Source organism: Pristiophorus japonicus, unplaced genomic scaffold (assembly GCF_044704955.1).
Source record: "Pristiophorus japonicus isolate sPriJap1 unplaced genomic scaffold, sPriJap1.hap1 HAP1_SCAFFOLD_370, whole genome shotgun sequence".
NCBI classification, from domain to species: domain Eukaryota; kingdom Metazoa; phylum Chordata; class Chondrichthyes; family Pristiophoridae; genus Pristiophorus; species Pristiophorus japonicus.
The window spans coordinates 483,894-496,028 of NW_027253544.1; the positions used below are offsets into that span (position 1 = coordinate 483,894).

The 12,135-nt window shown below is 46.6% G+C and overlaps 2 protein-coding genes across 3 annotated transcripts in view; both read left to right on the top strand.

Moving 5' to 3' along the window:
* LOC139250425 (immunoglobulin alpha-2 heavy chain-like) overlaps positions 1 to 12,135 on the top strand; it is a gene marked incomplete at its 3' end in the record, with an annotated part of 222,120 nt that overhangs the window by 30,069 nt on the left and 179,916 nt on the right. The window lies entirely within an intron of this gene.
* Positions 1,711 to 12,135, top strand: part of LOC139250428 (uncharacterized) — a 68,070-nt gene continuing 57,645 nt past the window's right edge. The window contains exons 1-2 of one of the 2 annotated variants that reach the window (XM_070872825.1): positions 1,711 to 3,489; positions 9,705 to 9,779. In XM_070872825.1, the coding sequence (XP_070728926.1) occupies positions 3,346 to 3,489; positions 9,705 to 9,779 (219 nt within the window). In that variant the 5' untranslated portion in view covers positions 1,711 to 3,345. Of the gene's footprint in view, positions 3,490 to 9,700; positions 9,780 to 12,135 lie in introns of those variants that run through there. The other variant, XR_011591296.1, reaches the window with a different exon arrangement.

Below are 12,135 nucleotides of genomic sequence, written 5' to 3' on the forward strand. Positions count from 1 at the left end.
TGGTCTTCCAAGATGACATCTTGGTCACAGGTCGGAACACAGACGAGCATCTGTAGAACCTGGAGGAGGTTCTTAGTCGACTCAACCGCGTGGGGCTCAGGTTAAAATGCTTGAAGTGCATTTTCCTGGTGCCTGAAGTGGAGTTCTTGGGAAGGAGAATCACGGCAGGCGGCATCAGGCCCACCAACGCGAAGACGGAGGCAATCGAGAACGCACCGAAGCTACAGAACGTGACGGAGCTGCGGTCGTTTCTGGGACTCCTGAACTACTTTGGTAACTTCTTACCGGGTCTCAGCACACTGTTCGAACCATTGCATGTCTTACTACGAAAAGGGGACGAATGTGTTTGGGGCAAAAGCCAAGAAAATGCTTTTGTATAAGCGAGAAAATTGTTATGCTCAAACAAATTGCTTGTGTTGTATGATCCATGTAAGCGTTTGGTACTGGCATGTGATGCGTCGCCATATGGCGTCGGTTGGGTACTGCAGAAGCCAATGATTTCGGGAAACTGCAACCGGTTGCTTATGCATCCAGGAGTCTGTCCAAGGCTGAGAGAGCCGACAGCATGATTGAAAAAGAAGCGTTGCGTGTGTCTATGGGGTAAAGAAAATGCATCAATACCTGTTTGGGCTAAAATTCTAATTGGAAACTGACCATAAGCCACTTACATCCCTGTATTCCGAGAGTAAAGGGATAAATACCAACGCATCGGCCCGCATCCAGAGATGGACTATCACGTTGTCCGCATACAACTACGCCATCCGCCACAAGCCAGGCACAGAAACTGCGCCGATGCTCTCAGTAGGCTGTCATTGCCCACCACGGGGGTGGAAATGGCGCAGCCCACAGATCTAGCCGTGGTTATGGAAGCATTTGAGAGTGAGCAATCACCTGTCACTGCCCGGCAGATCAAAACCTGGACAAGCCAGGACTCCTTATTATCTCGAGTCAAAAGCTGTGTGCTTCATGGAAGCTGGTCCAGTGTCCCAGTGGAAATGCAGGAAATGATTAAGCCATGGCAGAGGCGCAAGGATGAAATGTCTATACAGGCAGACTGCTTTCTGTGGGGCAATCGAGTAGTGGTCCCCAAGAAGGGCAGTGACCTCCACAGTACCCACCCAGGCATCGTAATGATGAAAGCGATAGCCAGATCCCACGTGTGGTGGCCCGGTATTGATGCGGACTTAGAGTTCTGCATTCACAGATTCAATATATGCTCGCAGTTAAGCAATGTACCCAGGGAGGCGCCGCTAAGTTTATGATCTTGACCCTCCAAACTGTGGTCTAGGGTACACGTCAACTATACAAGTCCATTCTTGGGTAAAATGTTCCTTCTGGTTGTAGACGCGGATTCCAAGTGGATTGAATGTGAGATAATATCGGCGAGCATGTCTGCTGCCACCACTGAAAGTCTGCGGGCCATGTTTGCCACTCACGGATTACCCGATGTCCTGGTGAGCAACAATGGTACCCATGTTTTACCAGTGCTGAGTTCAAAGAATTCATGACCCGTAACGGGATCAAACATGTCACATCTGCCCCGTTTAAACCAGCATCCAATGGTCAGACAGAGAGAGCAGTGCAAATCATCAAGCAAGGCTTGAAGAGGGTAACTGCAGACTTGCCTACCCTGCATCCTGCTTAGCTACCGCACGAGATCCCACTCGCTCACTGGGATCCTACCTGCTGAACTGCTCATGAAAAGAGCACTTAAGACAAGGCTCTCATTAGTTCACCCTGATCTACATGAACAGGTAGAGAGCAGGCGGCTTCAACAAAGTGCATACCATGATAGGGCAAATGTGTCATGCGAGATTGAAATCAATGATCCTGTTTTTGTATTGAATTATGGACAAGGTCCCAAGTGGCTTCCCGGAACTGTCGTGGCCAAAGAGGGGAGTAGGGTGTTTCGGGTCAAACTTTCAAATGAATTCATTCACCGGAAACGCTTGGACCAAATCAAACTCAGATTCACGGACTATCCAGAGCAACCCACCTTGGACCCTATCTTTTTTGACCCCCCAGCATACACACCAGCGGCAACCGGCACCACGGTTGAGCGCGATGCAGAACCCAACACATCAGGCAGCTCAGCAAGGCCAGCTGCACAGCAGCCCTGCGAGGGCCCAACAAATGATTTAACAATATCAGCTTTTACACCGAGACGATCAACCAGGGCAAGAAGGGCCCCAGATCGACTCACGTCGTGAATAGTTACACTATTGACTTTGGGAAGGAGTGTTATTTTTGTAAACTTGTAATTACTCTGTACAGCCACCAGCGGGCTCATCCCCTGGAGTCCCAAGGGATCCCATAAACCCTTGGGAGCACAGGTATTTAAGGAGGCCTCACGGGTTGGAGAGGTACTCTGGAGACCTGCAATAAAAGACTACGGGTCACACTTTACTTTGAGCTCACAGTGATCAGCATGACTCTTTCTCCATACATAACAAACCACACTGCCAATTTTTGTATCATCTGCAAACTTCTTAATCATACCCCCTACATTAAAGTCCAAATCATTGACATATACCACAAAAAGCAAGGAACTGAGTACTGAGCCTTGCGGTGCTCCACTGGAAACAGCCTTCCAGTCACAAAAACACCCATTGGCCATTAATACACTTTGCTTCCTACATCTGAGATTTTTTGGATCCTTTATTTCTTCCTTTTTCCTCAACCATGGATGCCCCTCTATCATGGTTAACATGGCCCTCAACTGTGTCCATTCTATTTCCCTCATTATTCCCCAACCTGCTCGACCTTTCTTCATGTGACAATCCCTTCATCTCAGGAATCAACCTCGTGAACCTTCTTTGAACTGCCTCCAATGCAAGTATGTCCTTTCTTAAATAAGGAGAGCAAATCTGTACGCAGTACTCCAGGCGTGGTCTTACCAACACCCTGTACAGTTGTAGCAGGACTTCCTTACTGTTATAGTCCATCCATTTTGCAATAAAGGCCAACATTCCATTTGCCTTCCTAATTATTTGCTGTACCTGCATGCTATAACCTTTTGTGTTTCATGTACAAGGACCCACAGATCCCTCTGTACCGCAGCATTTTGTAATCTCTCCCCATTTAAATAATAATTTAATATCCTTCAGGACTGGGGCAGCTTGGTCAGTAGTGGTGCTACCGAGCCACTCTTGGTGATGGACATTGGAGTTCCCCACCCAGAGTACATTCTCTGCCCTTGCTGCTCTCAGTGCTTATTCCAAATGGTGTTCAATATTCAAGAGTACTGATTCATCAGCTGAGGGAGGGCAGTCGGTGGTAATCAGCAGGAGGTTTCCTTGCCCATGCTTGACCTGAAACCATGAGACTTCATGAGGTCCTTAGTCAATGTTGAGGACTCCCAGGGCCACTCCCTCCCAACTGTATACCACTATGCCATCACCACAAGTGGTTCTATCCTGCCGGTGGGACAAGACATACCCAGAGGTGGTGATGGAGGAGCCTGGGACATTGGCTGATAGATTTGATTCCGTGAGTATAACTGTCAGGTTGTTGCTTGACTAGTATGTGGGACAGCTCTCCCAATTTTGGCACAAGTTCCCAGATGTTAGTGAGAAGGACTTTGCAGGGTTGGCTGGGCTGGGTATTCCTTTGTCGTGTCTGAAGCTGGTGCTGAGGTAGATGCTGGGTGGTCTGTCCGGTTTTATTATTATTACTGTTTTTAGAGCCTAGTTAAGAGTTAACCATATTGCTGTGGGACTGGAGTCACATATAGGCTAGACCGGGTAAGGGCGGCAGATTTCCTTCCCGAAAGGACATTAGTTTAGGTTTTTACGACAATCATGGAGTTTCATGGTGACCATTACTGACATTAGCTTTTTATTCCAGATTTTATTTATTTATGTAATTACTGACCGAATGCGATCAAGCTTGACTCCTAAATAGGAGGGTTTTGGGCATGGTTTACCTCAGTGCTGCAAAAGGAGACTTGATGGGTGTTGAGGTGGAATGAGGAGATGTCAGTCTCTTGATTTGTCCGAAGTTGCCATCGGTGGAAGTAAGCCTCCATTCTCTGTAAACAACTGGTAAGGGTCACTTCGGTGATGGACAGCCTCTCCAGCACTTTATAACTAGTACAGAGGAAGGAGATTGGGCAGTAGCTGGAGGCTTCACAAGTGTTCTTCCCCTGCTTCAGGAGGGCAATTAATTTAGTCTCCCTCCAAACCAGTGGAATTTTACCGGTTGCCAGTACCTCAGAGAAGGAGATCAACCATCTCTTCGCTTTGGGTCCCACCATCTGGACCAACAGCTTTTCCAGGTTTGATTGTCGACAGGGTTATTTTTGTACTGACTTAAGACTGGATCAAAATTCTGAAACAAAACATAGAAACATAGAAAATAGGTGCAGGAGTAGGCCATTCGGCCCTTCTAGCCTGCACCGCCATTCAATGAGTTCATGGCTGAACATTCAACTTCAGTACCCCATTCCTGCTTTCTCGCCATACCCCTTGATCCCCCTAGCAGTAAGGACCTCATCTAACTCCTTTTTGAATATATTTAGTGAATTGGCCTCAACAACTTTCTGTGGTAGAGAATTCCACAGGTTCACCACTCTCTGGGTGAAGAAGTTCCTCCGCATCTCGGTCCTAAATGGCTTACCCCTTATCCTTAGACTGTGACCCCTGGTTCTGGACTTCCCCAACATTGGGAACATTCTTCCTGCATCTAACCTGTCTAACCCCGTCAGAATTTTATATGTTTCTATGAGGTCCCCTCTCATTCTTCTGAACTCCAGTGAATACAAGCCCAGTTGATCCAGTCTTTCTTGATAGGTCAGTCCCGCCATCCCGGGAATCAGTCTGGTGAACCTTCGCTGCACTCCCTCAATAGCAAGAATGTCCTTCCTCAGGTTAGGAGACCAAAACTGTACACAATACTCCAGGTGTGGCCTCACCAATGCCCTGTACAACTGTAGCAACACCTCCCTGCCCCTGTACTCAAATCCCCTTGCTATGAAGGCCAACATGCCATTTGCTTTCTTAACCGCCTGCTGCACCTGCATGCCAACCTTCAATGACTGATGTACCATGACACCCAGGTCTCTTTGCACCTCCCCTTTTCCTAATCTGTCACCATTCAGATAATAGTCTGTCTCTCTGTTTTTACCACCAAAGTGGATAACCTCACATTTATCCACATTATACTTCATCTGCCATGCATTTGCCCACTCACCTAACCTATCCAAGTCGCTCTGCAGCCTCACAGCATCCTCCTCGCAGCTCACACTGCCACCCAACTTAGTGTCATCCGCAAATTTGGAGATACTACATTTAATCCCCTCATCTAAATCATTAATGTACAGTGTAAACAGCTGGGGCCCCAGCACAGAACCTTGCGGTACCCCACTAGTCACTGCCTGCCATTCTGAAAAGTACCCATTTACTCCTACTCTTTGCTTCCTGTCTGACAACCAGTTCTCAATCCATGTCAGTACACTACCCCCAATCCCATGTGCTCTAACTTTGCACATCAATCTCTTGTGTGGGACCTTGTCGAACGCCTTCTGAAAGTCCAAATATACCACATCAACTGGTTCTCCCTTATCCACTCTACTGGAAACATCCTCAAAAAATTCCAGAAGATTTGTCAAGCATGATTTCCCTTTCACAAATCCATGCTGACTTGGACCTATCATGTCACCTCTTTCCAAATGCACTGCTATGACATCCTTAATAATTGATTCCATCATTTTACCCACTACCGATGTCAGGCTGACCGGTTTATAATTCCCTGTTTTCTCTCTCCCTCCTTTTTTAAAAAGTGGGGTTACATTGGCTACCCTCCACTCCATAGGAACTGATCCAGAGTCAATGGAATGTTGGAAAATGACTGTCAACGCATCCACTATTTCCAAGGCCACCTCCTTAAGTACTCTGGGATGCAGTCCATCAGGCCCTGGGGATTTATCGGCCTTCAATCCCATCAATTTCCCCAACACAATTTCCCGGCTAATAAGGATTTCCCTCAGTTCCTCCTCCTTACTAGACCCCCCGACCCCTTTTATAACCGGAAGGTTGTTCGTGTCCTCCTTCGTGAATACCGAACCAAAGTACTTGTTCAATTGGTCCGCCATTTCTTTGTTCCCCGTTATGACTTCCCCTGATTCTGACTGCAGGGGACCTACATTTGTCTTTACTAACCTTTTTCTCTTTACATATCTATAGAAACTTTTGCAATCCGTCTTAATGTTCCCTGCAAGCTTCTTCTCATACTCCATTTTCCCTGCCCTAATCAAACCCTTTGTCCTCCTCTGCTGAGTTCTAAATTTCTCCCAGTCCCCAGGTTCGCTGCTATTTCTGGCCAATTTGTATGCCACTTCCTTGGCTTTAATACTATCCCTGATTTCCCTTGATAGCCACGGTTGAGCCACCTTCCCTTTTTTATTTCTATGCCAGACAGGAATGTACAATTGTTGTAGTTCATCCATGCGGTCTCTAAATGTCTGCCATTGCCCATCCACAGTCAACCCCTTAAGTATCATTCGCCAATCCATCTCAGCCAATTCACGCCTCATACCTTCAAAGTTAGCCTTCTTTACGTTCTGGACCATGGTCTCTGAATTAACTGTTTCATTCTCCATCCTAATGCAGAATTCCACCATATTATGGTCACTCTTCCCCAAGGGGCCTCGCACAACGAGATTGCTAATTAATCCTTTCTCATTACATAACACCCAGTCTAAGATGGCCTCCCCCCTAGTTGGTTCCTCGACATATTGGTCTAAAAAACCATCCCTTATGCACTCCAGAAAATCCTCCTCCACCGTATTGCTTCCAGTTTGGTTAGCCCAATCTATGTGCATATTAAAGTCACCCATTATAACTGCTGCACCTTTATTGCACGCACCCCTAATTTCCTGTTTGATGCCCTCCCCAACATCACTACTACTGTTTGGAGGTCTGTACACAACTCCCACTAACGATTTTTGCCCTTTGGTGTTCTGCAGCTCTACCCATATAGATTCCACATCATCCAAGCTAATGTCCTTCCTAACTATTGCCTTAATCTCCTCCTTAACCAGCAATGCTACCCCACCTCCTTTTCCTTTTATTCTATCCTTCCTGAATGTTGAATACCCCTGGATGTTGAGTTCCCAGCCCTGCTCATCCTGGAGCCACGTCTCCGTAATCCCAATCACATCATATTTGTTAACATCTATTTGCACAGTTAATTCATCCACCTTATTGCGGATACTCCTTGCATTAAGACACAAAGCCTTTAGGCTTGTTTTTTTAACACCCTCTGTCCTTTTAGAATTTTGCTGTACAATGGCCCTTTTTGTTCTTTGCCTTGGGTTTCTCTGCCCTCCACTTTTCCTCATCTCCTTTCTGTCTTTTGTTTTTGCCTCCTTTTTGTTTCCCTCTATCTCCCTGCATTGGTTCCCATCCCCCTGCCATATTAGTTTAACTCCTCCCCAACAGCACTAGCAAACACTCCCCCGAGGACATTGGTTCCGATTCTGCCCAGGTGCAGACCGTCCGGATTGTACTGGTCCCACCTCCCCCAGAACAGGTTCCAATGCCCCAGGAATTTGAATCCCTCCCTGCTGCACCATTGCTCAAGCCACGTATTCATCTGAGCTATCCTGCGATTCCTACTCTGACTAGCACGTGGCACTGGTAGCAATCCCGAGAATACTACTTTTGAGGTCCTACTTTTTAATTTAGCTCCTAGCTCCTTAAATTCATTTCGTAGGAACTCATCCCTTTTTTTACCTATGTCATTGGTACCAACGTGCACCACGACAACTGGCTGTTCTCCCTCCCTTTTTAGAATGTCCTCCACCCGCTCCGAGACATCCTTGACCCTTGCACCAGGGAGGCAACATACCATCCTGGAGTCTCGGTTGCGGCCGCAGAAACGCCTATCTATTCCCCTTACAATTGAATCCCCTATCACTATCGCTCTTCCACTCTTTTTCCTGCCCTCCTGTGCAACAGAGCCAGCCACGGTGCCATGAACTTGGCTGCTGCTGCCCTCCCCTGATGAGTCATCCCCCTCAACAGTACTCAAAGCAGTGTATCTGTTTTGCAGTGGGATGACCACAGGGGACCCCTGCACTACCTTCCTTGCACTACTCTTCCTGCTGGTCTTCCATTCCCTCGCTGGCTGTGGACCCTTCTCCTGCAGTAAGACCAAGGTAGATGCAATCCATTATCATTTTATTCTGAAGGGTTGGTTTGATTTGGCTTAACTCATTATATTGACATGAATTGCTATATTGGCATCAATCACTAACTTAGTTTGAATTACTATATTTGATATAGTTACCATGTATGTCGAGTTGGAATCCGCTTGAAGATCACTTGATTTCTGTAATTTAAAACAAATGTTTGGAATCAGACTGAATCCATTAACTGAGTCCATGTAGCTTGTCTGTCTCATCGGAGAACTCTGCAATGGGTGGTGTGATCTAATCTGTGAGACAGGCTTCTGAAATGAAGAGAGTAACTCTCTCTGATATTTGCCGTGATACTTCTCCACATGGCTACAGATTGGTACAGGCAGCTTTCTCCGTGGGCCATAGATGGAATGGCAATATCTGCTCCATCACTCCTCTGAAGCCTGAGGTGGCTCACATGCACCTGATCCTTGGGCCTGAACGTCACTGCGAATATAGCAGATGCTGTAGAGCTTGGTGCCCGATGCAGGGTGTAATAAGCCTGCAGCTGAGCCCTAGTCTGTCAGGTGAGTGAGAGAGGCTTTTAAAATGGATTCTGCTTTTTCACCTACAAAGCACATATATTCTGCTTGTTTCACTTAAAACAGCATGTGTTCTACCTGCTCAAAATAAACCCTGTCCAAGGGCAGTTGTGATAGCTGCTGATGTTGCCCCCATAAAGACATGACATAGGATTACATCGGATATATGGCACAGAAACAGGCCATTTGGCCCAACCAGTCCATGCCAGCGTTTATGCTCCACTCGAGCTTCCTCCCATCCTTCCTCATCTAAATTTATCAATATTACCCTCTATTCCCTTCTCCCTCATATTGTCTGGCCTCCCCTTAAATACATCGATACTATTCGTTTCAACCACTCCCTGTGGTAGCGAGTTCCACATTCTCACCATTCTCTCGGTAAATAAATTTCTTTTGAATTCCCTATTGGATTTCTTGATGGCTATCTTATATTGATGGCCTCTAGTTATGCTCTTACCCACAAGTGGAAACATTCTCTATCCACTCTATCAAAACCGTTCATAAATTTAAAGCCCTCTGAGACTACCCCTCAGCCGAAGTTTTTCAAGAGAAAAGAGACCTAATCTGTTCATTCATTCTTGATAGGTATACCTTGCATTTCTGGTATCATCTTGTAAATCTTCTCTGCACCCTCTCCAGTGCCTCTTTATTTCCTTGTTATGATATGACGACCAGAACTGTACGCAATACTCTAAGGGTTAGAAATTCAATTTTGTTTTAATACCGCTATGACTCTGCTACTGCTACGAGGCCTAACATTCAGGATAAAATGCGCCCAGGGGTAAAAATCGGCGTTGCACAAGGATTCGTGGCGCAAATCGCAAATTTGCTGCAACTTTCCTCCGAGGCCGATACCGCTACGAGTTGGGCCTAGGGAGGGTGGAAAACACCCCCAAAAATTGCAAAAGAATAAAAAAAATCACAAGATACTTAGCTATCGAAAATAATTTAAAAATAAAAACTGTAACTTACCTTTTTTGCAGGTCTTCATACCTACCGCTGTTCCAAGGGCTGCAACGCAGACGGGAGCGCTGAGAATCAGAGGACACAGATTTAAGGTGATTGACAAAAGAACCAAAGGCAACATGAGGGAAAGCTTTTTTACGCAGCGAGTGGTTGGGATATGGAATGCGCTGCCTGAAAGGGGGGTGGAGGCAGATTCAGTTATGGCTTTCAAAAGGGAATTGGATAAGGACCTGAAGGGAAAAAAATTGCAGGGCTACAGGGAACGGGCGGCTGTGTGGGACGAGCTTAAGTGCTCTTCCAGAGAGCCAGCACAGGCTCAATGGGCCGAATGGCCTCCTGCGCTTTAACTATTCTATGACTCGAATTGGAAAAACTCAGTGTTTCAACTAGTGTACTGTATAAGGGCTTCATTGGGTTTCCTTTTAAGGTAAGATGTTGACACTATGGTCTAAAGGGATGTGGGCATGAAAAACCTCAAGCCAGCAGAAGTGTTGTATGCAGGATGCAGAGTAAGGGCTCTACTCAGGTCAGGATCTGCAGAGCTTGTATATTGAGACCACGTTCCCAACAAATAGTTCTGTGTATTTGGACCAATGCAGTGGTGGGAATTGGGAGTTCTCTGTATGAAGGGAGTCCTATGTTACCGGCCTGATAGTTACCTCCTTGGAGAGATGAGGTTTAATCTGTCTTTGGTTTGCATAGAGTTCAGAACCAGTCGGTGCCAATAAAGTCTTGTTGCTGGTTGGTGGTGCTAAATTCTTAAAGGGTAAAAAGCGCCTCGGTGATGATTGGTGCTGGTGACCTCTTGGTGCCGACTGATGCTGGTGAGTCCATTGTGTTGGTTGAAGTTGCTGATCCTTCAGTTCTCGGCAATGCTGGTGTTTCTCAAGCACTTGTTCAGTCTTGCTTTGTCCTGAAATGAAGCGTCTAGTTTGGTATTTTCTGGAGGTACATGCTTCTCTGTTGGCAGATCTCAACTCCTTGGGCTTCTGGGAAAACTGAAAAAAGGAAAGCAAGAAATCCAGATAGGTCACTTTAGGCAACAGCATATTTGGTACTTTAGTGTCTCTCAACAATCTAAGGTGTCTGTCTTGGCTCAGTTGGTAGCACTCTCATCTCTGAATCAGAAGGTCGTGTGTTCAACATAAGAACATAAGAATTAGGTACAGGAGTCGGCCATTTGGCCCCTCGAGCCTGCTCCGCCATTCAGTAAGATCATTGCTGATCTTCGACCTCGACTCCACTTTCCCGCACTATCCCCATATCCCTCGATTGCCTTAATATCCAAAAATCTATCGATCTCTGTCTTGAACATACTCAACGACTGAGCCTCCACATTCAAGTCTAGAGAACGATCTCTGTGCTGGAACGGACAGGCCCAAAGCTCACCCAATATCGGGCTTCTCATTTACACCAAACCGACGAGCTGCAGACACCTACTCGGATCTCCCCAGGCAGCACGGCGTTGAAGAGTATTTGAATTTGTGGTTACTGCATCAGGTATAGGTCTCGGGAGAAGGGGATGTGCCCGGGAGAGGGGGGAATCTGGACAGGTGGGTGGGGGGGCACTCCTGCACCTGTCGGCTCCACATTCATGAAAGCATTTATTTTAAACTTGCCCTTTTGCTGGTGGCCTCCAGCGGCTCCATTGAGGGGCGCTGGTTAGGCCGCAGGAAAACCTGGTTTTCTTGAATGTAGCCGGCCTGGTGCCAGCTGTGTTCAGGCAAACCAGTTTGGTAAAGGAAGCATCAACCAGGCACTCGGCCCCTGATTTGCAAATGCAAAGGACTAATGGCTGTTTCAGACGTGGGCCTTGGATGCCTCTTTTGATGCCTATACCAATATGGTGGGCGGCGCACACCCAACGTGGAATGTACACGTGCTGCTTGACCACTACACTGGACATTTTGGCGCCCGTTTTATGCCTGTAAAATGGATTCAAAGTCATCGAATTTCTAGGCCCTAATGCTTTAAATACTCCAGAACATTAACAAAAGGCTGGCACTGGGCCAACCAACTCGACTCACTTGTGAGCGTCCGGGAAGAGAGGTATTTTTATAATCGCGTGCTGGCAATGTAGTAGCAGTGTGGACAGACGGGGCTGTAAAGGAAATCACAGAATGTCACCAACACCGAGTGTAGATAGGAACACGCAAACATGGAGGTTGGGGAAAGTCCATTGCAGTCCATTGGGTGGTCCCAAAGTTCACAAAAACCCAAACTGTACTGTCGTCCATAGCCCAAAACACTTCTTTCACCAAAAGAATCTACTCAGCTCCCTCTTGAATTCACTAATACTCTCACCTTTCAATGACTGAAACAATAGAAAAATACTAAGCATGCTGGAAATCTGAAATAAAAACAGAAAACGCTGGAAATACTCACAGCACCTATGAATGCCCATCTTTCCCTGGCTGTGTACTTGCTTAAAAACTGTCCATCTCTAAC